Here is a 27,549-nt window from a genome sequence, read left to right as displayed (position 1 = left end):
TCAATTAACTAAATTCACATTTCAAGACAATTACAGTTAATAATCATCAACTACAGAAGATGACATGAACAGCGCACCATACTTTAAGCACATGGCAAAAATATAAACTCGGATTATGCACAATTGCATTCATGAGCATAGCTGACAGTATATATACAGGTAATTGGCAATGCAAGGTGAAGATAACGAACAGTGATCAATCTCATAACTCCTACAAGCAATACAAAATAGATAGTTGGGCAAACACGGACCCCTGGACACACCAGAGGTGGGATCAGGTGCCTAGGAGGAGTAAGCATCCCCTGTTGACCGGTCACACCCGCCGTGAGCCCCATATCCTGATCAGGTAAACGGAGTTATCCGCAGTCAAAATCAGTGTGCCAAAAACGGCTTAACAATCGGCTTAGCAATGTAATTAATAGAATAATAAAGTGTAAAATGATCATAACTACTGACACCGTGGATTACAAAACGTTCAGATTGGATTAGTTTCCGAGAACTTTTGCCTGACAGTATGGCGGCACAAACATACCAAAATAAGTCGTACGTATAAATAGAGGATATCTATATTGCGTGTTTTGATATTTGGTTTATCCAACCCGTTGATATGGTGTATTTATTCGCTCGGCAAACCTCGCGAATATCAAAATACGCAATTATAGATGTTCTATTTATCTCATACGTCTTCTTTTCACTTAATATTGAGATGATCCCCAGTATGGTAGAAGCAGCTGATTGAATTTGTTTTGAATCCGTGGCTCAGACGCCGTGCTTAATCTGTCTACCTTACGCGGGAAAAATAGTGCGCTTATAAACCATTAATATACAGTACAAAAGGTCATTTTTTATGAAAGAAACCATGGATGAAAATTGTTTTAGAAGGGATTATATTGTATAATTAATGATGGTTTTGCCATTCCAACAAAGTAACAACTATTGACCGAGTATTTATTTTTTGACGTAGGCCTGACCTTCTGCATGATAAAAGTTTGATGTCGTCGTCGTTTTGAAATAAACATGTGTAATAACGATCAATGAAAGTAATATTTTAATGCAGCGTTATTAGAAAGTTCAACAGTTTACAATTAAAAGTAGAAGTGTTTGCGCATTTGGATTTTATTTACGTAGTTTCTTTGGATCTAAGGGCGAGAGGAAATCCTGAGGCACTTTAAATAGGCCTAGCCTAGTAAGTAAAGCTGTTGAGATTTGTTACATTTAATATGCTCCAGAAAAAAGAGACTGTGCTTGTTAATGTAAAACTTATACGGTACCAATTTTGATGCACCAGATGCGCATTTCGACAAATAATGTCTCTTCAGTGATGCTCAACCGAAATGTTGGAAATCCGAAATAACAATGAAGTTTTAGAGCTTTATATAGCCAAAAACAGCGTGCCAAAAAAAAAAAGGTGGAGTCAAATTCGTGTAAGGATAAGAGCTATGCATGAGGGAGATACTCCTTAATTTTGAAATGAATTTCAATGAATTTCTAAATTTTATAACAGCAATTAAATATACATCCGTATTTTCAAGCTAGTAACGAAGTACTTAGCTACTGGGATGTAGAAACCCTCGGGGACTAACAGTCCACCAGCAGAGGCCTCGACCCAGGGGTCATAATGTAAAACTTATACGGTACCAATACTTCTTACCGTCGATTCGTTGTCGATGATAATAGTGTGCACATATTTTTTTTTCTGATCGTAATTTTGAGTAGGCCTAGTTACAGACCGAGTTGGCATTTTTGTGGCCGGTAACTTGCATTATATGTCAGTGGGGGCAACATCATTTTAATTTTGCTATAAAAGAAATTCTAAATAAATACAGAATAATTAGTTTTACGCTTTATTTCATGCATGGGTATGCATAAACACAGAAAATATGTCATCCAAGCGGGGACAGTGTCAAAAGTAGTTCGGACCGGAAGTGCTTTATCAAACGGGCGTGTGATAAAGCTAATGCTTTATCTCACTCTCAATATACACCACACGTATGAGATAAACATTCATATTCAATTCAAGTCTAATTGACGTAAATGTAAAGCATAATATTCTTGACATGGAAATTAGCAAACAACAGAATACTCCCCGTCTGATAACTCGAGTTATCACTATCAACATTCGAACTAAAAAGAAGCGTATTAAGGAAATGACTGTCTTGCTAAACCTAATTACAGTTCCATATGTTTGTCAATCACACAGTCACTAGACTTAAACACATTCACTCTCAATGAGAAGAATCATGTCAACCACTGGCCTAATATAAACTGCAGGCTTTCCATTCACTATGGTACGAACCTCAGCTTTGCGTACGTGGTCATCAGAACTTTTGAAGGCTTTCAAGACTAAACCAATAGGCCAGCAGTTCTGTGTAACATTCTTGTCCTTGATAAGAACCACATCTCCCTCTGCTATGTCGCGTCGGCTCTCAGTCCAATTCCGTCGATTCTGTAGTAGCGGAAGGTACTCCTTCTTCCAATGAGACCAGAATACACTCGCTAAAGCTTGAACGCGTCTCCATTCAGCCTTGAACATATCACGATCGTTGAATTCTCCAAATGAGTTGTCTTTAAACTCGTACTCAGTCTTCTGTGTTAACAGCATTATTGGGGTAAGTATCAACGGAGAGTCTGGGTCTGTGGTAACTGGAACGAGAGGTCTCGAATTGATAATTGTACAAACCTCCGCCATAAATGTGTTCAGAACATCGTGTGTTAAAGTCTTCCCACTGGCACCAATTAGCATGGAGTCGAGGATCCTACGGGTTATGCCGATCATCCTTTCCCATGCCCCACCCATGTGGGATGCATGAGGAGGATTATAGATCCACACTGTACCAGAGTTGTGAAGATATTTTTTCAAGGGTTCATCATCGACATATATGGAATCAATGCGCAAGTCATCCACAGCCCCAATGAAGTTGGATCCTTGATCGGAACGGAATGTCTTGAATAGCAGTGAATCTCCTAACAGCATTGATAAAGGCAGATGAACTCATCGCCTCAACCAATTCAATGTGCACTGCTCTAGTCACCAAGCATGTGAACAATAATCCCCAGCGTTTCGAGTTTGCGCTATCTTCTCGCGTTTTACGTGAAACAATGGCCCAAGGTCCGAATGCATCCACACCCACATTGGTAGGTGGTGAAGGGTCAAGGCGATCTGCTGGCAAATCAGACATGATCTGATATTGCAATTTCCCTCTGAGTTTTCGACACATTACACATTTATAAATGATAGATGACACAAGTCGCTTCACACCCGTTATCCATAGCCCAGTAGCCCTGATAGCTCCTTCGGTGAAGTGGCGCCCCTGGTGCTGGACCTTTTCATGATGGCAACGAACTAAGAGGGTTGCTATGTGATGGCGTCCTGGTATGATCAAAGGTTTCTTCTCCCGTAAGCTCAAATTAGAATTCACTATGCGATCTCCGACTCGAAGCAGTCCTTGTTCATCTAGAAAGGGATTAAGGTTAGCTATTGGGCTTCTTCTAGAGAGAGGCTCTTGACGTCGAATGCAGTCTATCTCATCAAAGTAGACTTCAGACTGCACTACTTTGATCACATAATGCTCTGTATCCTGGTACCTATCTGAAAATGTCTTAGAATCAATGTCTTGACTTTGGAACTTAAAAAGCAAGTGCCTGAGAAAGTTCATGGCCAAAACAAGTGTCATCCAATTACTAAATCGCTGAAATCGTTCAATCACGCTTTCTAGTCGGTCATCATTTTCATTTCATGTGTGTGTTTTCATTGTCCAAACAACTGGACGGATTTCTTTAACCTCATCCGGATCAATGAGCAAATGTTCATTCTCATCACATTGCTGTTCTTTCTTCATGACTACGTGTTTGGTCACATTCATTTAAACGTTGGGGGAGTTTTGAAACCACAGAAACATTTTAAGCAGGAGACCAACGATCTCATAGGAAAAGGTCCATAAATTGTTTTTTACGGCAAGTATAGAGGTACCGTACTGGTAGGACTTTGCAAGGACATTATTCACCCAGGACGTAAATAAGAGAGTCTGATTGATGCAAAAAGGTTTTTTTCTGGCCACACATGTACACAAATGTGGTGGGAAAGAATGAGATGTGCAACAGGTGTGTTATGAGGACATATTAATCATTACAAACCATTACATCGGTATACCATGGCCGTTCCAAACAAAAACTAGTTGACCTCTACTGTTTGAGTATTTTTTTATCGCCATAAAAGTTTCCCGGAGCGCATACACTCGGACTAGGCAGAACTTTAACTTTGAAAGTTTTATCATTAAGGAATTTTGCAAGAATTTTGCAAGATTGTAACATTGATCAGATGCTTAGCAGTAATAAGAATTGACCGGTATAATGAAGTAATTCTAACGTTTTCAAGAACTAGAAAATAAATGAAAATTGATTGATTAATTGTATATGGTTTAACGTCCCACTTGAGAATTTCTCATTTAGATAGAGACGTCACCATTGCCGGTGAAGGACTGAAAATTTAGGCCTATGATCGGCACTTACGGTCTCTAAACAGGGAGGGATCTTTATCGTGTCACACCTGTTGTGACACAGGACCTCTTTTTTGCGGTTTCATCGGAAGGACCATCCCGTTTCATCGCCTCTTACAAGCAAGGGATGCTAAGGACCTAAACTATCCTGGATCCCCACGAGATGAAATTTAAGAAATTCAAAGATTCAAATTAACAACTCAACTTTTAATCTTTATGACAAACGGAATGATTTCAGTTTCTCATTCGTCAACTTCCCATGTCTATGTAGCAATATTCCATTATCACCTGCATATGGTATTTATATCTCTAAACTGATTCAATACATCAGAGCTCGTTGGGCGTGTGGTCAGTTTTTAAATTGAGGCAGGCTACTGACAAACAAGTTGATGGTGCAGGGGTTTGAACAGTCTCGTTAAATGCCAGCATTTCACAAATTCTATGGTCATTCTAACGATCTAGTTTGCGAATACAATCTATCATTGGGTCAAATGCTATCTGACGTGTCTCATACCGATTGCTAGGCCGTCTTGGTACACTGATTTTGACTACGGATAACTCCGTTTACCTGATCAAGATATATGGCTCTCGGCGGGTGTGACCGGTCCACAGGGGATGCTTACTCATCTTAAGCACCTGATCCCGTCACTGATCTGTCCAGTGGTCCGTGTTTGCCCAACTCTCGATTTTATATTGCTTATACGAGTTATGAGATTGATCGCTGTTCGTTATCTTCACCTTTCATAACATAGAATAAGGAGTGAATAAAGTATCATTTGTAGATTAAAAAAGCATCTTAAATCTGAAATCATAAATAAAATCGAAGATAAATAACTACAAAATATTTGAAGAAAGAGTGAAGCTAACTACATATGCAGTACGGCCAGCGCGGATCCCGTATTTTCCGCGCTCCCCCCGCGGGATTAAGCTACCGCGGTATATCTCAGGTAACCCTGCAAATCCCGCGCTTCCCACGCGGTCCCGCTGTCCTCTCCGCGGTCTCACCTGTAGATATTTAATACCACCAACAAACGCGAGTTATCTCCCGTTAACGTAAAAAAAAAAAGATAGATAGATAGATAGATACATGTATACTGACCATAAACTGAAAACAGATCGCTTTTCATCAATACTATAAACATATGAAGTACCACATCCATGTGCCTACCTCACTTGTATAAACACATTTTACAAAAACTGTTCATGTTAGCTTTATTGAACCATACATTCAATAAAAGGGTAGATATGCATGTGCATACATGTGTATAAACATTTCACAAAAACTGATTAGGCGCCCCCTATCCCTGTCGGTATCAATCACATATTGGTTTCATAAATTAGTTTTCAGAAATCTAATTCTATACATAGGCCTATATTTGTACAATAACATATGCGTGTATTCTCTTCTAGACAATGTGAGGGCGTCCTCACTTAACAGGTTTCATCGTAGAGGGAGATAGAGAGAGAATACTATTTAATATTACGGACTGTGAAAAACGGTTATAGGTATGTGTATATCTGCTGTCTGCTTCAACGTCGTCGATCAGCGCACGCTTTACTCGTGAAACTGCTAAGACAACATTAAGCCTAGACACAAACACTTATGATCCACAGCCGCTTGGCTTTCAATACAGATACAGCATCAATCTAATCAAAATCGAATATTTAATCGGATCCAAATATCAAATTGTCCAATTTTAATTACGATATTGGGGCCTTGGAAATCTGAGAGAGAGAGAGAGAGAGAGAGAGAGAGAGAGAGAGAGAGAGAGAGAAGTCATATACATGTGCATATATCCGACTGGGGGGCGGAACGACCTGCTACCAGATAGCTTGTATATCTAGGTACGAGGTATTTGTATACCTGTTACATAACGCTTCCTGTCTGCTTCAACGCCCCAGACATGCTTGTCAAATTGTTCAATTTAATTTACATTGTTGAGGCTTTAATCTGAGAGAGAGAGAGAGAGAGAGAGAGAGAGAGAGAGAGAGAGAGAGAGAGAGAGAGAGAGAGAGAGATTGGAATATAAGAAGGCAATTATATCATATAATATAATAACACAAAGTTGATAACAAAACGCACTTTTGGGGGTACGCCACCCGCCTTATGCATGTGCGATTAGTCTACAAAATATGTTGGATTTTGATTAAACATACATGTATGCAATTAGAGAGTATGTTTTGATGTTGCTCACATTCGTACCGTTATCAAAAGAATTAAGAAAACAGATTGCATATCCTCGGGTTGAGACATTACAATTTTCATGTCCTTTATGCGACGCGTTGAACATATACACACCAGATTTTTATCATGTCCACTTCTCCCCCGTGTGTTGTTTTAAGAACACGTGTATTCTCTTTAGAGAAGTCGAGAGGCATAGCCTTCCTCTCGACTTCTCTAAAAAGAATAGAACACGTGCAGCACGGAGCCAATAGGTGTACATATAAATGAAGTTCGATTGAAATGGGAAGACAAAATCTTTTAGCAAAATATAAAATTGACATTTCTTTATTCCTAAATAAGACAAAATGATATTTTGTTAGAAATAAATTTTTGAATCAATTCTCAAAGTCTATATACATATGTAAACGCCATTAAAACAGACAGAACATATTAATCTTGCACTCATATACGGCCATTTGTAAATCTTTCTTTTTTTTCACTGTAAATATTATTAGCACATAGCTTCTTATCCAAGATACATTATCATTATATGGAGCATAAAATACTAAAAAAACAAAATTAAATAAACGGATTTTTTTTTAGAATAAAAAAGTTGATGTGTATTAAATATGATACACGTAAATCCTAAGTACATGTGTATCTGGTTTTAGTTAGGACAAATCAACGTTCCCGATTTTATTTTTTGTTAAAAGATTTATTTAATATGCCGGTATGTAATGCCAGAAAACTGACGATAATCAAGCCGTAATCATTTTCTGCCGACGAATAAAATAACTATTGTACAGGTAGATAGCCCTAACAGGTAAACAACGGTACTTCACACCGCGGCGGTGTAACTCTGCCCCGCGATGAAATCCCTCGGTGGGATAGCGCGAGAAGGATTAACATACCGCGGGGGGAGCGCGGTCTAATACGGGATCCGCGCTGGCCGTACTGTATCATTGATCAATTTCATAAGTCTCACAAAGAATACCAAATTAATAGGAGGGCAAACACGGACCCCTGTACACACCAGAGGTGGGATCAGGTGTTTAGGAGGAGCAAACATTCCCGATATTGATCCGTCATACCTGCTGTGAACCCTGTATCCGGTAAATGTAGTAATCCATAGTCAAAATTAGTGTGTAAAGAACGGTCTATCAATTAGTATGAAATTCGTCAGATAGCATACATATATCATACTTACCTTATTTCTGAATCCTGTAGTGTGGGCCTCTTGCATAGATCCCATTTTCTTGTTCGATTTTGGAACAGAAGGTATAACAAGCAGTTTCCATCAAAATTTTATTTTAAAAGTACATACCTAATGTAATATACATGATATAAAATGTTTGCAATCGATACACAATGAAATACAACCGTCAGAAGAATGAATACCGAGACTCGTTAATCATTTTACAAACAATCGATAATCACTGATGTTCAGTCAATTTTGTTTTACTTAACACTTATTCTAGTATTTGAAACATATTCTGAAAATGTTACAATTGAATATATTTCAAGAGAGAAATTACCACGTTCCGATCCACATGCTCATTTCGGCTCAGTTCGTTATCCATTTTACCAACAATCACTGAAGCTTGACTAGATCACAGATATCATGTAAATGGATATGCTTTTATATTACGGTGAACAAACAATACCTTCTATGACGACGAAGTAAGCAACGAGGTCGCATTTAAGTGGGTGACACTCAAAGCGAAAGTAGGACGACGGAAAGCATCGTTGCAACCGGAATATTTGTTACAGAAAGCACAACAAGGTAAGTGCATATTTTTGTATCGCTGAAATATATCCATGTCCTTGAACAGAAATTTCAAACACTCTCACCTGATACCAAAAAAGTAGTAGGAGGGGTATCGAAAAATACATGATCCCACCTTTTGGTATGTCCATGGATCCTTGTTTGTCCAACTTATAATTTTGTATTGCTTATAGGAGTTATGTGATTGGTCACTGTTCGTTTCTTCACCTTTTCATGTGAGTTCCTGAATCACTTATTATACTTAACTATCCTTTCCATTTTACCATATCAATTAGAAGAGCACAAAAAGCAAAAAGAAATAGATAAACCACATGGCATATTATTGTCATTATTGTGACATACTGCTGTTTTTGGATTTGAATATCATTATAGATTTTTTGAAAACTGTCATGTATATAAAAATCAGATTTTTGTGGGGATGAGGTGTTATGTCTGCTCAGCAGAACAGGGTTGACTCGGTCAACAACAGCAGAAATTAAACAACGTGGTATCTGCCATTTTAGGAACTACTTTATTATTGTGTATTCATGCGCATGTCAATACTAATATAAGAACCAACGCATTATTCCTGAATTACATATTCAAATTATAGTTCATAACATTCCTTCCCACCAAATATGATAGTCCATGGGGAAAAGTCCATATGCTAAAAGTTCATTTTAAGGATTGAATTGTTCTAATGATAATTCACTGTTCATCGCTAGAATGACAAAATTATATTTTCTTCTTTCAGTAATAATAACAAGCTTTCAATCAATTAACTTGAACACATAATCTGAACAAAATACACTTTGTCACGGTGCAACATAATTGCTAACATGAATACTAAAAAAAAAAACAAAGAAAAGAGACCTTTCTGGCCCCAAATAGATTGCAAGGGGATTATTATGCCCCTGAAACACTGCAACCAGAAACAGAATCACTTGCACGATACAAAGTCTTTGTAACGACTTGGCGGATCAGCTGTACGCCTTGGATTTCTTCTCGGTTCCGAACGCTGATCAGTTTGCTGAATCTGAGGTGGAGTATTGACCTCTTGACTAGGCGGTTGACTATCCTGACAAGACAGACGGATATCTTGACTTCGCGAATCAAGCTGTGAGTCCTGCCTGGGAATAGCACCGGATTGCTGATTGACAGAGATATCATTTGTAATAGGTGTATCTGATGCACTGACGTTGGCCGCGAACTCCTGAATCTGATCAATGTGTCGTCTCTACGTTTGACCTGGTGCCACTTCTACACGATATGAGACTGGGTCCGTTTGTTCACTGATAGTTCCGGATACCCAGTCTGATTTGGCGTTTCTACGGTAGTCTGTTACTATCACCTCCCTTCCTGGTTCGAACGCACGTAGTGGACTTCCTCTTTTGTTAGCCATGTCAAATTGCTTACTTTTGACATCTCGCTCAGTGTTCAGTTTCACCAAATCCAGTCTAGATGATAAAGTACGTCCAAGAAATAGTTTTGCAGGAGACTCTCCCGTGGTTGCATGTGAAGCATTTCTGTATGCTAAAAGAAAATTTGTCAATTTGGTTTGTAAAAATCCGCTGTCCTTTTTACTTGCTTTCATGGCTGACTTAAAAGATTGGACAAACCGCTCAGCTAGTCCATTGGAACTTGGGTGGTAAGGAGCGGATGTCACATGTTTTATGCCATTGGCTTTGGTAAATTTCTGAAAGTCAGCAGATGTAAATTGTGGCCCATTGTCACTCACTAAGACTTTCGGCACTCCATTTCTAGAGAATATGCATCGCAACACATCAATAGTAAGATCTGATGTCGTTTCGCGCATTTGGACCACTTCCGGCCACTTTGAATGGGCGTCAACTGCTATAAAAAAAACATTGAGTTTTCAAAAATGGCCCGGCAAAGTCAATATGAACACGCTCCCATGGGCTAGTGTGCCACTCCCATGGGTAAACTGGGGTGGATGGTGGTGAACGTTTAAATTCGCTACATCCTGCACATGATTTTGAAATATTTTCAATGTCCTGGTCGATGTCTGGCCACCACACCAAACTCCTGGCCAAGGCCTTCATTTTTGCTATCCCAATATGCCCTACATGCAGATCGTTCAGAACATGGCTTCTCAATTTCGGTGGAATTATCACACGCATACCCCATAGAAGACATCCGTTGTGCACAGTTAATTCATCTCTGCGGCTGAAGTACGGATACAGGTCCTTGTCCTCTGATTTAATGTATGTGATCCACCCATTCATGACAGACTCGTAGACATGTGATAAAACTGTGTCGCGTCCAGTTTCCTGTTTTATTTTGGCGCTCGTAATTGGTAACTGTTCAATTTGCGACATGTACATTATGTCAACACTAGTGTCTTCGGAAGTTTCACATTCGGATAATGGCATTCGCGATAAACTGTCTGAATTTCCATGAGTTTTAGTATTTTTGTACATGATTTCATAATCATATCCTGATAGAAATAAAGCATATCTTTGCATGCGTGCAGCTGAAGTTGTCGAAATTCCCTTTTCTGGATGAAAAATAGACACTAACGGCTTGTGATCTGTGAGTAACGTAAAATGTCTCCCGTATAAATAGGTATTGAAACGCTTTACACCCCACACTATACCCAAGGCTTCGCGGTCAATCTGTGAATAGTTTTTCTCTGCAGCCGATAGTGATCGTGAGGCATACGCAATAGGCCTTTCTGACCCATCATCCATCACATGTGATAAGACGCATTCTATGCCGTATGGTGAAGCATCACAAGCTAATCGTACTGGCTGTTGTGTTCCGTCTCAATATACCAACACGTGTGTCAGCCATCATGGAACTACTTTATTACCCAAAAGCATGTGTCAATATTCATACACAAGATGTGACTAAAATATGAATTACATTGTACGAGAATCCGGATAGATCTAATACATAACATATCCTCCCCTTCATTTACAAAGTGGTTCATTACATATTCATTGAGTTTAAATGTCAGTAAATGTTCATTGTCCTGCGACTGAAAGTTTTTTTTATAAAACTGCACAAAACTGAAGGAAGAGCACCTTGCAACATGACTTAAAGTATGAACTATGAAAAGAACTTCTGGTTCTTGTGAATTACATTAATGTAATGATTTTACACAAAATAAAATCTAAATTTTTAACACATTTACAAATGAAGAACCCTGGGTTCTTTCTGATTACACAGGAGATTATTGTGCTCCTTAACACAGTGTAATCAGACCCTACAAATCTAAGCGCTTTGGTGCACGTCTTTCTCTCTTCGGATAACGACGTACTTCCGGAGTTTTAGCGTTTGCGATTGGTGCGGATTCTTTCTCAGTTGAGATCTTTTTCGGAGATCGTTCCTCAGCTTGAATATTGCCACCTGTTGGTGTCACTGGAGTGGAAATTACTACTTCTGGTTCTTTTGTACATGAGCCTGTACGAAGTTGATCTGTGTGCCGACGCCAAGTTGTACCGAATCCTGGATCTACCGTATATGAAAGTGGTCCTGTTTGTGCCTCAATTTCTGCTGGTATCCATCGATGACCCAGGGTGCGATAATCACGAACCTGGTTTGAATTCCCGAACTTTTGTTCCGCAATGTTTAGATAGTTTCGCTTGATCTTGTCCTGATTCCACCTTCGCTTTCAAGTCTGGTTTTAAAATGTCAAGTCTGGTTCTCAAATTATGACCATAGAGTAACTTTGCTGGCGTTTCATTTGTCAGGGAATGTGGCGTTGTCCGGTATTTAAATAGAAATACACTCAGTTTGTGTTGTAACGAACGGTTGTCATCCTTCGCATTTTTCATCGCTTGTTTGAATATTTGGACTGCGCGCTCCGCTTGACCGTTTGTTCTTGGATGATATGGTGCCGATGTAATGTGTTGGATACCATTTTGCGCCAGAAACGTCTGGAATTCCTCTGAAATGAACTGAGGTCCATTATCTGAAACAATCTGTTTTGGCAAACCATGCTGTGAGAACAAAATGCGCAATTTCTCAATAGTGGTACTGGCTGTGGTAGATTTCATTGGGTAAAGTATGTCCATTTATCGACAGATGTAAAATAATCGGGTCAATTTTGTTGATGTTGTTGATGCTATGAACATGTAGTAATGGTTCAAATAAGTCATCATCCTGTCCATCAACATATTTCACTCTGGTTGGACCATGTTTTCTCGCAACATCTTTCTTTTTCTTGATGTATGCCTTCTCAATATGACCCTTCTTCGAACAGTAATGACAAACTGAATGTTCATGTCGACACTGTGCCACACTGTGATCACCTCCACATCTCCAACACGGTTTAGCAGTTTTTGTCTGTGTAGATGACCTACTGTTAGTCTGTTTAGGTTGTGTTTTACTTTTCCTCTGTGCTCTAGTTCCCAGTTTGTGTACTGTAGCAGTAGGTGCTCGCTGTTCCCTTAATTCAACGGCATCACGTCCTGCAGTTTCCATAGCGTGCGCAATTTTCACAGCATTGTCAAATGTAAGAGTTTGTTCTGCCAGTAATTTCTTCTGTGTCCCTTCATTACGAATTCCACACACAAATCTGTCTCTCATAGTGTCGTTCAGATTATCTCCAAAATTACAATGAATAGACAGCTTCCTAAGTTCAGCTACATATGTCATAATGGTTTCACTAGGGCGTTGATCACGTTTATGAAATCGGAAACGCTCGGCTATGACCGACGGTTTCGGGTTTAGGTGATTGTTCAAATGATCAAGAATGTTGTGTTCCGTCTCAATATACCAACACGTGCATCATGGAACTACTTTATTACCCAAAAGCATGTGTCAATATTCATACACAAGATGTGACTAAAATATGAATTACATAGTACGAGAATCCGGATAGATCTAATACATAACACTGGCTGATCGGGATTTGTAGTGTGTCAGAACTTCTTCGGATGTTATCATTCGTTTAATATCCAAGAAGGCTCTATCACATTTAGGGGTCCACTCCCATTTCTTCTCCTTTGACAACAGCTGATGTAACGGATATAATGTGCTAGACAGATTTGGCAGAAATCTGGCATAATAGTTCACAATTCCCAGGAATGAACGCAACTCCGATACATTTGTCGGCTTTGGAGCATTGATAACTACATCGATTTTTGCCTGTGTTTTGTGTAATCCTTTACTGTCGATTTCATGTCCACAATATGAAACACGCTCCCTGAAAAACTCACAGTTATCTAAGTTTACTAGCAAATTGTAGTCACCCAGTCTCTGCAGTACTGCTTCCAAATTTTGTAAGTGTTCTTCACTCGTTCCTGTGATGATCATGTCGTCCATTATACATTTTACCCCGGCCAGCCCTTGTAACACAGTATCGATTGTGCGCTGCCAAATGGCTGGCACTGAGGCCACACCAAATACTAATCTGTTGTATCTGTACAATCCCTTTTCGGTATTGATAATCAATAATTTTCTGGATTCGTCATCTACAGTCATTTGTAAGTACGCATGGCGTAAATCTAACTTGGTAAATCGTTGACCTCTGGACAATGTCGCAAAAATGTCCTCAATCCTTGGGAGCGGATATTGGTCAATTTCAAGGACAGGGTTCACAGTCACTTTAAAGTAACCACAAATCCGAACGCTACCGTCCGATTTTATGACTGGTACGATAGGTGTAACCTATTCACTGTAATCTATCTTTGTAATGACGCCACTGTCGACTAACTTGTTCAGTTCCTTTTCAACTTTTTGTTTCAACGAATACGCCACGGGACGTGCTTTGCAAAACTTGGGTTGTGCACTTTCCTTCAGTTTCAATGACGCTTTGATTCCTTTAACGGTTCCCATGTCATCCTTGAAAATCTGTCCATGTTTTCCTAAGATCTCAGATAACTTTTGTTTTGTCCCTTTTGAACATGTGCCTGAAACTTTACTTGTTGCAACTGACAAAGATTTGATAGAAGGCCAATCCAAGGTAATGTGAGCTAACCATTCTCGGCCAAATAGCGATGACCCATCTTTTTGAACAACATATAGGTTAAGTTCCTTCCTTTGATTTCCGTACGTAACTGGTACACGTGCTACACCTTTGGGTTTTAACACCTCCTCTGTGTATGTACGTAAACGCAAATGTCAACTTTGTCAGGAAAATGTTCATGAAATTTCCTTTCTGACATAACGGATACTGCAGCTCTAGTGTTCAACTCCATACGGATTTTCCTGTTATGAATGATAGGCTCCAAAATAATGGCATTCGGGTGTGTATTGTCCAAGGAATTCACATGCAAAGTGGCTACGAGACTCTCGTTAAAGTCATCGCTGTAATTAAAACATTGTTGTGACGTCAGTTCATTGTTTTGACAGTACTTTATTTTTCATACTGTACTGAACATAGTCCAGTATTATTAAGAGCAGTCCAGTATTATTAAGAGCAGGCCAATATTATGAGAAATACTGGACTGACAGTAAAAACCAGGAACAAAGGCCACTCTTTGTTGTTCGAGAAAACATATTTATTATTTATCAAATACAATATTCAAGGCATGAAATATTCCAGTAAATATACGAAATGAGTGTTTCATGAATAATCCGATATAATCCGGATATGAAATCGTTAAGGCACCACAGTTATAAATCCATGTCACGATCATTCATTTAAACACATGCACATTAAAGTCGCAAATTCACTGTTACATCCCCGGCAGTGATGTTTATTTCTTTTCTCGATCCAAAGGAAACACTTTCATTGAGCTTCACTTTTTTCGGCTCCGGCGGGGACACTGTGGACGGTTTCTGAATTAAATCACTAACACTCTGTAATTGTTCATCGGAGGTGCGTTTGTAGTTGCGAATCGCAGATGACCTGACGAATCTTTTATTTGCTCTCAAATGATGCTGCAGTGATATGATTATTTCATACACTGTATTCGGATAGTACTCTTTTCCTGCCTTATTTCGTACTTCAAGAATAAAGAATTTCAATGCCGAATTCAAATGTTCATTTGACATAGTCAGAAGTTCGCCGTGCCATTTCCGCGCGTTTTCCCAAGAATTAAAGACGCTCACTGCCTAACGTGTCTTGTTAATGGTATTGACAGGTTTGGAGTTCAAAACAAAGTCTTGTACATCGTGTTCCTGTAAAGGCAATGCAAATCGCTCGAAATTGTCCACTTTCTCTATTTCCTGTGAGGCCTGAACTAAGAGGTCATTGTCTGCATCTGATATATCAGAAAAACAGTCACTTTTAAGGTCAAAGTTCAATTTAAAATTTGGTTTCTTCCTTCTTTCTTCCTCTATATCCAGAATATCATTCAAAATAGCATCAGAATTCTCGTCTGCTAAATCCGTAGTAGTATCGCGAAATTTATTTTGAGTAAGAGGGTAGTCATCATCTGAGTCCATTTCTTCAAGGCACCCGGACTAAATGCTAAAAGAGGGATGCAGCTTCTGTTTTTATACCAGTTATAAGCCTACGTGTCAGTATCATATTATGAGGGTTCCCAGAAAGGAACGTAGGAAATCAATGTTTTGTTTTATCTAAAACATTCTTTCCGAACACCCTTTACGTCCCCTCATTCACCCAAAAAAGAAAACCTGTTTTGTTGAGTACAGTCTTCAGACAATAGAAGCGTTCGAATCGCTTTCCATGAAGAACAAAACCCTGTTTTGAGGAGTACCGTATTATGACAATTGAAATGATGAGCTAACAGTTTTTTGTGAATTAAAGACAAGAGTTGACCTTGTGTGCCATTAAAGTTTATGAATTCCTGATATATCAAAATTATTAAAAACAAATCAGAAACGAAAGGTGTAAATATATTTGTCTATACCAATGATTATTTGTACGTGGGTTTTTTTGTGTGTGCGTTTAAATGCATTTGTTTTTAGATAGAACAATGTTTTAAGTAAGATACAAGACTCGATGGTCTATTGTGTCAGATACGGGACTGATCACTCGCCGCTACGCGGCTCGTGCCAGTCCCGTATCTGACATAATAGACCATCTTCGTCTTGTATCCCTTACAGACGCAAGGTTTTTTTTTTCTTGTTACTAATGTGTAACTGCGAAGATTGCAGTATAAAAGTACTTTCTTTTAAAATTTGGGATGCTAAAAATTACTACATATGAAAACAGCCTTGCGCCATTGATTGATTGATTAAATATTTTTAACGTCCCTCTCGAAAAATATTTCACTCATATTGAGACGCTACCACTGCCGGTGAAGGGCTGATGAAAAGTGTAGAGTCAAAAGTTAACAAATTGTTAAAAACACTGGTCAGGTCTGAATTCATCATCTTGGACACCTTGCAGTTGGAATTATGATCTCTTTATTGAATGAAGAAATGCTGAAAATCTTGCAAAAGAGGAAATGACAAGTTGGGGTCCAAGGCACTTGCATATATGCATGAGAAGGTGTTCTATCCAGGCTTGAGGTCAATTACATAGCAATGTAATGCATTACATTACCTAGAAAATTTCACATTACCATTACTCCTATTTTGAAATATAATGTATTACATTACTTCTATACTTGAGAGTGAATTTACATTTCACATTTACATAACATACTGTCAGATATTGAAGAAATGGCAGAAAAATTATTTCTGTATTATGATTTTTAATTATACATTAACATAAGTACACAAAATATTCAGCAATGTTAGGAAACATATCTATTAAGTTATTCATTGCATTTGATTGTCATCAATGTTTCAAATGCTTCAATCACTAATATAATGAATTATTCTAAATCTTCAAAATATCATCAAATATTTGAAGTAGTGTAAATGTAATAGAAAATAATGTGCAGTACAGTATGCATTACATTGCCATTACTTGTAATGCAAAAATGGTCCATTACACCCCCATTACATTGAAACTGGCTGTCATTTAATTACCATTACCCCAGGCCTGGTTCTGTCGAGAGGTATTGAAATTGTCTGTAGAGACTTTGTCTCAGGAAGTGGCCAAGATTGATTGTGACAATTTTGTTGGATGTGAATTTACTGACACACATGTCTACACTTGCTACACAATATATCATGTGGTGGTTTCAACAAGAAAGTTCTTACTCTGCAGGAAATGACGAATAGCTAATGGATTCACATTTTTTCTGACTTTTCTTCTGTACATTAGATGCATTGGAAAAACTTTCCTTTCCATTATCTTTTGCTGGTTCATACTTTGAAATAAAATCAAGTCCGAAAATAAAGTATTTTGTTATTTTTTTTCAATGAATTTTAAAAAAATGTAATCTGTAATCCTTGCATATTTTCTTGGTGTTCTGTGATTGCATAGGTCTATTGATTTTAATTTATATTCAGGTATAATTTCATCTTCAGTGTCTTGAGAGAAATTAATTTTTCAATAACGCCAAGAAAAATGTAGTTAACATTATGATGTAAAAAAAATATATATATTGACACGGGTAGGAATTGAACCCGGATCTCCCGATTGAAGGACGGGCTCTCTACCACTAGGCCACGACGTCTAAAACGTCACTCCGTCAAAAATACTTGCCCTAGTTAACGTTATACTTTCGATATATCGGCAATAGTTTAGTTATATCAATGCATGTTCTATAAATTCTTTTCATTTTGATCTTAGTAATTCTGTTGGTGTCGTCTAAATAAAAACTTTCTATAGCATTGAAGGTCCGATTTGTCGGACAGCAGATTCGTTTCTTTACACATTTTAGAATTCCTGCATGCTGCACCAACTTGTGATAAAAACACCACATACCACCCCGGGGGTGTATTCTGCATGGAAATGATGTAGACTCCACATAAGTATATTGTTTTAATTTTTCAAAGCAACATAATTAATGGAATACCCACAACTCTCACAAAAATAAATAATTCCGGATTGCTCTCGATATAATTCAAAGTTGATATATTCATCAACAGTACACCTTTCGATCCAAAAAATCGGGGCGAGTGTAAACGCCGGAATGGGGCCGGAATAAGAGTAGTGACATGAATTAAAATCACAATATCTCCGCTAATACTTGATATATTTTCATTCGGTAAAGTTTCCGCACATCTGTGACACCAGGGCTATTAGAATATATAAAAATATTTGAAATAAATTAATGACGTATATTGAAAAACCTTGCCGGAATGGACCGAGCTCGAAAAAAATACTAATCTAAACTGATGGAATAGACTCGTTTAACTGGCAATATCTCCTAAATTACTTTGAGTATTTTCATTCGGTAAAGTATCCGCACATCTACAGATCCATACCGTTTAGAAAATATAAAACTTTTGGAGATATCTTATGAATAAATATCAGAAAACCCTGCCGGAATGAGAAAAGGTGTGCAATTTTTAACAAGAATTCCGAGTAGTCCTTCTCGTGTAAGCTACAATATATCTTTTATATTTGAATATTTTTTCATTCGGGAAATTTTCCATTCATCTATGATACTACAGCTATCAGAATATATATAGTTTGATAAGATTTTTAATTAATCTATGGATGAAAACCCTGCCGGAATGAGAAAATATGGACAATTTTTTTCGGTAAAATCATAGGTCGGAATAGAGGTAGTGATATGAATAAAAATCACAATATCTCCGTTGATATTTCATATATTTTCATTCGGTAAGGTTACACTACATCTGTGGAACCAGGGTTATTAGAATATATAAAACTATTTGAAATAAATTGATAAGGTGTTTTCATAAATCTTGTCGAAATGGACCGAACTCAACAAAAAGCGTATCTAAAGTACGGCAGGGGATCTCAATAAAATGTAAATATCTCCTATTAGTACTTTAAATGCTTTCGTTTGGTAAAGTTTCCACTCATGTATGGACCCAAAGTGTCAAGTAATGATAAAATGTGATATTTTGTGTGAATTTTTACAAGAATTCGTACCAGAATGAACAGAGGCATGTTTATTTTAACAAGAAATATAAGCAGCGTACTTCAATAAACTACTTTATTTCTTTTGTATTTGTTTATTCAAAAACGTTTTCCCTCATCTTTGATATTGTAACTTTCAGGTAAAATTGTACAAGTAATAAGAAATGGTCGATTACTCAGAATGAGCGGACTCAGTCGTTTCCTCGCTGAAATTATCAAATGGGTCTTATTTAGATAATTATCCCAAGCATAAGCATACCTAACAAGTCTTTAATCAAATAAATAGATAAACAAATTTTCCTTTCCTTTTTAATTTTTTTTTTATAATTATTTTGTTTGGTTATGTTTTGCTTGTTATGTTTGATTTGGGTTTTTTTCCGCTTGTTGTTGATCGGTGATCCCTATTTAGTCGACTAATTAAAAGACCCATCAAGCCGATTAATCAGAATATCAAAGTGAATACTGCGAAAATTGGTCAGAAGCTGTGTGGATAAATATAGAAAATTGGGAATGGTGGGCAAGTTTTCAAAATGAATGGCCTGAAAATTATATGGAAGCTGCGTGTAATATCAAACTAATTATTTACCTGATGTCCCACCCCTCATGTCTGATTGGTTTAAAGTTTCGAAGCAGGACCATAAATAGATGCTGAATTGAAGAAAATTCCTTTTGCTATCATTATTTGTGATTGCAAAAATATCTTATTGCCTCTTCATAGTGCTTTTTTGGAGTGTGAATCATCATTTCACTGTGTGCTAGTTTATACCGGTACATAAGTATTAAGTGTAAATTGAGTGTTTTAGTTTGTGAATTTGTGTTCTGTGAAAATGTTCTGTGTTGTTCGTTGAAGATTCACCGCTAAAGTATCTACACCATGTCCTGGATGATGATGCCGCCGTTAGGTTTTCCTCTGGATTTCGCGTGGAACAGATGTGGGCTCTTTTCGCCGGAATCCTCAGCAAGTTCAACGTAATCGTGATACATGCCGGAACCAACAACATTCCAGTAGAAGAGCCGGAGACGACCCTTCACAGATACAACTATCTAATGAAAACGATCTGGGATGCCAACCCTACCGCTAAGATCATCGCGTCGGCCATCCTTCCCCGTGATGTCAACTACTTCCAAGGAGCGGGCAATGATGTGGATTTCCTGGACATCTGTAACCGCAAAGCCGCAACCATCAACGCTGGATTGGAGAAGCTCGCCTCAACGAAATTACAACTAGAATTTTCCCCGCATCCCTCCTTCGGATATAACAGGCGTACCGCGAACCGTAGGCTACTATCCAGGGACGGTCTCCATCTAACTCCACGAGGGATCGAACAACTTTATGAGGACACAAAGAAAGCCGTCAATCTAACCGTGAGCGCAGTGAAGTGTGCTGTGTGAATGAGGAAGTGTCTTCTGTGTGTTCTCTTAGTGTGTTCGAGGAGGAAGTGTCGTCTGTGCCTGAGTGTATCTCCACCGCCTACAGGGATGCGATTCTTCGTGTACCCACCAACAACGTCGACGAAGAGCAACCGCCGTTTTCATCAAACCTGGATGACCTGGATTCCTGGCCTCTACTACCTGTATTTAGCATCATGTGTCTTCCCCCGTGCCAGCGAGGAAACCTATGGGAAAGAGTGTGTCTACCCCCGGGATGAAGAGTTTGCCCATTTCTGTGAAAGAGAGTGTGTCAGCACCTGTACCTGCTTCCCTAAAAAGTGTGAATATGCCAGCGAGGGAGTCTGTGAGGAGTGTATCTGCTTCTGTGAAAGAAAGTGTGAATGTGCCAGCGAGAAAACCAGACTGATACCGGTTTTGTCTTGTATAGAATTCCACAAGCTGACGTTTTGGCGGGGAAATCTTGGCACGTCGCGATGGTATAAAGATTATATTATCAAATGATAACAATTTTATTTCAATTCATTCTGCTTTATTTTTTAACACACAACAGGGCCGATATAGCTAAACATGGTCTTTGAGCAGGGAAGGATCTTTATCGTGTCACACCTGTTGTGACACAGGACCTTGGTTTTTGCGGTCTCATCCGAAGGACCGTCCTAATTAGTCGCCTCTTACAACAAGCAAGGGGTACTGAGGACCTATTCTAACCTGGATCCCCACAGGATCCCCACGGGATATGTGCCATTGAAATATTTAAAAGTTTCAAACTTTCAAGAAATACAATATCGCAATTGATACAGTTTCAAATAATTTATATCGATGTTCTACGATGATTTAAAATAGTCAAGGGATCAAACATGTTGCAATTTCTCAATTTTAATAAGTTCCCGTGGGGATCCGGGTCAGATTACATCCTCAATACCCCCCCTTTTTTTGTCGTAAGAGCCGACTAAATGGGAGGGTGATTCAAATGAGACAGCAAAAAACGATGTCCCGTGTCACAGCTGGTGTGGCACGATAAAGATGTTGCAGCCCTTCATTGGTGATGGTGACTTCTATGTATGAGTGAAAGATTCTCAAAAGGGATGTTAAAAATATACAATCATACAAACAATCAATTTTGATAATAAATTTTGTAGTCACTCTTCTTACAGAAAATACAGAGTGCAAATCTGGGTAAATAAATTCTTTTATCAGTTACATCTGAGTTACTAGTAGGATAAATCTTTTACATGAGTATAAAAATTGGTTTAAAATGGAAATGGGTAACGTTACATTATATATCTTGAAATATTCAAAGACAACCCAACATTAATGGCAGTCAGGCTGAAAAATTGCCCTCTCGTTACAAGTTGGCGTCCAACGAATAATGTCTTGGACGGAAATAGTATCAGTAAGGTAAATTTTTCTGGGAAGTAAACCCCAAGAATATAATTAAGATTGAGTATATGGGTCTGGTAGCTTCGAGTCAGTATGTGGTTTAGAGCACCTGCATGGTTTATGAAAGAGGATTTAGGTTGCTCTCTAACAAGCAGATTTTTTTCAGGGACTGACAGCCATCCCTGGGTTCATTATCCCATTTAATCTCTATGAGTTTGAACCTACTCGTAAGTAATTGAAATACTGGTATTCAATTAATTTCTTCTATATCAAAATGTATACTTGCATAATTACAAACTCATTATATGAATCAATTTTAGTTTCAGAAGCAGTCATGGCTGATGTGTCTTTGTATGTATTGCCCCCGGAGACAAAGGTTGCCCTGTTGGACTGTCAGACAGCCTTCAATGGATTGACTGATCAGGAAAGACTCTATGCACATTATATCTCTCAAGCCTCCTGGTATGGAGGGCTGATCTGCCTTATACAGGTATCTTGTTTATCATTAGGATGCCAGTCATTCTAATTGAATAATTTTGATTACAGTGGGAAATCGCTGTCATTACATAATAATTTATATCATGAAGAGGACAAAAGTTTTCTTTTTGGATAAGGAAAACGTAGTTTTCCTTTAAACGATTAGAAAATGGAACTTTATGAATGTTATTTGAATATGTAACCTTTGAACACAGACCTCTCCCGAATCCCCTGGGATATATCTGTTGATAAGCAAACTCTTCAGATGTCAGAAAATAGAAGAACTTCAATCTGCAGCAGAGGCACAGGGTATCACAAAAGAAGAATACCAAGTAAGTAATTCTGCATAAAAAAACCAGATACAGGGGATAATAAAACTGAGTTCAAGGCACATTACAAAGCACAAATGTAAAATGGTTCGGTGAAGAAATGAATTGTACGTAGAGGAAAGATTCAATTAAATATTAAAACATTGTTTTTTATATTAGTTGATGTTTCATTTAGTGAACTTTCGATATTTATGCAGCAATATTCCATTATCACATGCATATTATGTGTATGTTTCCTAATGACTTGAGCATGCTCTGCGTAAAATCAATTTATGTTTAAACCGAGACAGGCTACTTACAAATAAGTTGATGTTACACGAGGTTCAACAGTCTCGTTTAAAGTCAGCAGTTCGAAAATTATATGGTCGTTATGAACAACCTTGTTAGGTCGAATATTGTCTGAATGCTGTCTGATGTGTTTCATATATATTGTTAGGCCGTACTTTTCATACTGATTTTAACTACAGATTACTCCATTTACTTGATTAAAATATAGAGTTTACGGCAGTTGTGATCGGTAAACAGGAGATGGCTGCTCCTTAAAAACACCTGGTTCCACCTTTGGTATTTCCTGGAGACCGTGTTTGCCATGTTTTACATTTTGTATTTTCTATAGGATTTATGGGATCTTCAGACCATTTGCAGGGAAATCCAATGGAATCACAATGTCATTCATATTCACAGGGCCAGTTTTCATAGATACCTATTTTTCTCTATTATGTGAGAATGACATTTTGTGAATTTGTCATATCCCGTGAGGTTTTGGCAATGTTATCTATAGCCTACACTACATTAATGGTCGTAAATATTGATTGATTGATTGATGTTTTCCGCCACACTCAACAATTTTTCGGTTATCTGGTGGTGCCCAGTTCTTTATTGGTGGAAGAGAGAACCCAGATACAATGTGCCTGGGAAGAGATCACCGACCTTCCGAAAGTAAACTGGGAAACTTTCTCACTTACAGGCGCTAACGAGATTCGAATATTCGTGAATATGAAAGAACTACAGAGGTGATTGGCCGTGTGATTTTGAGTGCTCTAACCACTCGGCCACGGAGTGGTTAGAGCTGGTATACCCAGGGGTCCGTGTTTGCCCAATGGTCAGCTGAATGGTCGTAAATATGAAAGAACTACAATAAGTTAACATGAATAATAAATCTTTGCTATTTCACATTTCGCAAATTCTATAGTCGTTTTAACAATCTAGTTTGCCAATACAACCTATCATTGGGTCAAATGCTGTCTGACGTGATTCATACCGATTGTTAGGCCGTTCTTGACACTGATTTTGACTGCGGATAACTCCGTTTACCTGATCAAGATATAGTGCTCTCGGCGGGTGTGACCGGTCGACAGGCGATATTTTCTCCTTCTAGGTACCTGATACCACCTTTAGTATATCCAGGGGTCCGTGTTTGCCCAACTTTCTATTTTGTATTGTTTATAGGAATTATGAGATTGATTACTGTTCGTTATCCTCACCTTTCATTTACTACATGTGCTATACAATAATGCACATGTATAAGAACTGTAGAGTATATTTTGTATTTCAGGCTGAATTTGAATGATTACACAATTTTTTTGTAGGCATTTCTGACTTATGTTGCTGGGTTTCTGTCCAATTCTGGGAACTACAAATCATTTGGTGATAGTAAAATTATTCCAAATCTTCCCAAAGTAAGTGAGTAAATCTGAGAAACAGGTATGTTTGGTTATTGTCAATTTTGGTATTTGAAAATCGAAGCCCTTATAAATGTTTGAAAATAATTCTCTTTATTGGTCGTTATTCAAATTTAGTTCTTTAGCGGATATCAATACCCTAAAACCTTGAAAATTAGCCGGTTTTGAAAATAAGCTCTCTGTTTAATATTTGAAAATAGACAATCTTTGATATCAAGTCCTACTTAAATTCAAAGGGAGTTATTTAAATTTTTCATGTGAGCTATTTTTATCACCTTTTCTCTTTCGTTACTATGTCTGTTCATAAACTTTTCACATTTTTCTTCTCCAGAACCACTGGAATCAAACTTGGTACAAATTACATATACCCATGGGTAAAGGGAGTTCGAGTTTGTTCAAATGAAGGACCATATCCCATTCAAAGGGGAGATAATCTCGAAATTGCAAAAATAGGGTGGGGACATTTAAAAATCCTTTTTCCAGAATCACAGGACCAGAAAAGTTCAAATTTACATAAAAAGTTCCTGATATAGATCAAATTGAAATTTAATGATGTGATTTCCCGCGTGGGTAGGATGAGGCCACAAGGGATAAAAGTTTTACATGCGAATATATAGGGGAAATCTTTTCAAATCTTCTCAACAAAGATCATTGGGCAAGAAAAGTGAATATTTACATGAAAGCTTTCTGGCATGGATTAGATCCAAGTTTGTGCAGACCATGGTTTCTGAGGGTAGGATTAGGGTCACAATTCAGAAGTAAAGTGTTATATGCTAATATGTAAGGAATTTCTTTAAAAATATCTTTTGAACTATTTAAACTCAATGTTTTGCATGTACATCTTTTACGGACAGATCTTCCATTGAATGTAATGATGTGTGATCTTGTGACCTTGTCGAGGAAGTTTGGCCTACTTTGATAAAACTCTGACCTATTTAATATATTCTGAACTATTTAAGGTAGATCCTTCATGTCCTGTATGTATAGTTCTTATATACATGTACCTCATACTTTCGTTTTGATTACTCCTTTATCGTCAGAAAATTTGCTTTTTGAGGGTGGAAATCCCCCTTTGAAAACCAAAATTATTAGTAGAACCCCCTCTTACAAATGCCTGGATCCGCCCCAGTGACCAAATGTTTAACATCATAATTCATTAATACAATACCAATAAAACTTAAATGCATTAAAATTAACTTAGAAATAGGAATTTCAATCAAATGTTTCAAAACGGTATGTGGATTTAAAAAAAATCTTTATGTCGATTTTATATCCTAGTAAATGTTACGAGGGGCTTATGTTCACTGCACTGTTACATATAACTATGAGGATTTATGTCGACATTTAGAATAGCGAAAATTAAACTGCAGCAAATATTACACACTATAGTGTACGTAGAAGAATTTGTAAAGTTATGGGAAGTCAATCATTTTTGTAATACACATCGCAATTTAAAAAACCCACATATAGAATATTCGTTAAATTCATTCACCAATGATTGATAGTGAAGTTAATCGAAAGCATTGACTTGAGATTTGTAGAAGATTTTCATTGTCTTTATTAACAGGCATTTATTTTGCTAAAATGTGGAGATGTTCAAGTGATACATAGCATTTTTCATCCCATTAATCCAATAAAAGCATTATGATCTTAGAAACCTTCTCATAAATATAGTTTTAAAAAAAATTATCTAACTAATTATGTAAATTATATCAATATGATTTTAGGATTACATAAGACAATGTTAAACCTGGATAAGGTATTCAATGTTTGTGGCAGGAAAAGTTTGAGAAGATTTTGATGAGCAGCAAGGCAGCCAAGGAAATCCAAGGTTTATGGCAGGAAGTGTCCGAGCGAGTGTACTCTCTGGTGGACCGGCAGAGGGAGCTGGGACTGGGGAAAAGGTCAGACACCGAAACAAAGCTCACTTTATTTGAGTCTACATTTACACGTATCACCCCACCTTTTTTTTTTTTTTTTTACAGGGAACTACGAAATATTACTCGTTGTATGTCCATTTATGTTTATCCCACTTTTTACAGAAAATCACAAGCTATTATTTTCAAAGGGAGGTGATATGTATGTAATATCATCAAAAATATAGGTAAATATCCACACAAGTAATAGTATAATAAAGAAAGTTCAGAAAGCCGAAAATAACTCTACCGGTTTCATTTTTCAATCTTCAAGAGTATTGCATGTAGTTGAGGGTAATATTGAAAATTTTCACCCCGAGAAAACCATTGTCAACCGAGGCGTAGCCGAGGTTGACAATGGTTTCTCGAGGGGTGAATATTTCAATGTTACCTTCAACTACATGCAATATTTGTTTTATTATACTGAATGTTATGTAAACAGGAAAGCAGAAAAACATACGTCTGTTGACATTTGATCAATCACTGTCATGCAATATTTTGTATATCGATGCGGATATTCCCGTTTATTACAAACGCTCAAATGACGTCGTCTAATAATCTACGGCGAACTGTACGCGCATAAATTTGACGCTTGTGATAATTTTTTATGATATCACCCGTTGTCAAGTACTGTTACCCGTTGCTAGATATTATCACCCTGGGGCGCGTGCTTTTTGTTTCTGTTAGGATAACAATATGTTTTTTCAAATGCTTCTCGACCAATCAGATTCGAGTATTTTACATGAAAGTATAATAAATATTATTACTACAGTAACTTAATCCGAAGAGTCACGCGAAGCGTCGAGTTTGATCTGATGACCCGCGCCTGTCAACGAGACGTGATCCAACTCTTCGGATCATATTACTGTAGTAATGATAAATTTATTATATACCCCCTTCTGCATTTTAAATCCACATTTATAAGATGATAAATGTAATCCAAATTATCAAAAACACATACATACCATGAAATTATGTTTTGTGTACGTAGTTTTGTTTTGTGACACGGTCAATATTTTCCACAAATAACGTTGCGTTGATGCATTGTGACGTCATTGTGACGGCATCAGTTTCAGAGGATACTGATACGGAATCAGAAAACCACAGTATGGTGATCCAG

General features: G+C 37.7%; 2 protein-coding genes across 2 annotated transcripts in view; one reads left to right on the top strand and one right to left on the bottom strand.

Moving 5' to 3' along the window:
* Positions 1-2,209: 2,209 nt before the first annotated feature.
* LOC130055005 (uncharacterized) lies at positions 2,210-3,656 on the bottom strand. Its single transcript, XM_056166148.1, has 2 exons — positions 3,092-3,656; positions 2,210-2,964 (listed from the first exon to the last, which is right to left on the bottom strand). Exons 1-2 carry the CDS (start codon positions 3,654-3,656, stop codon positions 2,210-2,212), a joined length of 1,320 nt encoding a protein of 439 aa, XP_056022123.1.
* A 4,300-nt stretch (positions 3,657-7,956) lies between these two features.
* LOC125648970 (dipeptidyl peptidase 3-like) overlaps positions 7,957-27,549 on the top strand; it is a 43,303-nt gene continuing 23,710 nt past the window's right edge. The window contains exons 1-8 of the mRNA XM_056166147.1: positions 7,957-8,443; positions 20,104-21,121; positions 22,192-22,252; positions 22,346-22,515; positions 22,718-22,834; positions 24,421-24,510; positions 26,293-26,585; positions 27,202-27,217. Coding sequence (XP_056022122.1) covers positions 21,026-21,121; positions 22,192-22,252; positions 22,346-22,515; positions 22,718-22,834; positions 24,421-24,510; positions 26,293-26,585; positions 27,202-27,217 — 843 coding nt within the window. The 5' untranslated portion in view covers positions 7,957-8,443; positions 20,104-21,025. The remainder of the gene's footprint in view (positions 8,444-20,103; positions 21,122-22,191; positions 22,253-22,345; positions 22,516-22,717; positions 22,835-24,420; positions 24,511-26,292; positions 26,586-27,201; positions 27,218-27,549) is intronic.

Source organism: Ostrea edulis, chromosome 5 (genome assembly GCF_947568905.1).
Source record: "Ostrea edulis chromosome 5, xbOstEdul1.1, whole genome shotgun sequence".
NCBI lineage: Eukaryota > Metazoa > Mollusca > Bivalvia > Ostreida > Ostreidae > Ostrea > Ostrea edulis.
Note: the sequence above shows the minus strand (reverse complement) of the source record. Positions and strands in the feature narration are given on the sequence as shown.

Excerpts from the sequence above, each read along its gene's own strand:
- LOC130055005 (XM_056166148.1), bottom strand. The coding sequence starts at position 3,656 with ATGAACTTTCTCAGGCACTTGCTTTTTAAGTTCCAAAGTCAAGACATT. Across the intron at positions 2,965-3,091 it reads ACCTTGGGCCATTGTTTCAC|GAGATTCACTGCTATTCAAG; the intron begins GTAAAACGCGAG and ends CAATGCTGTTAG.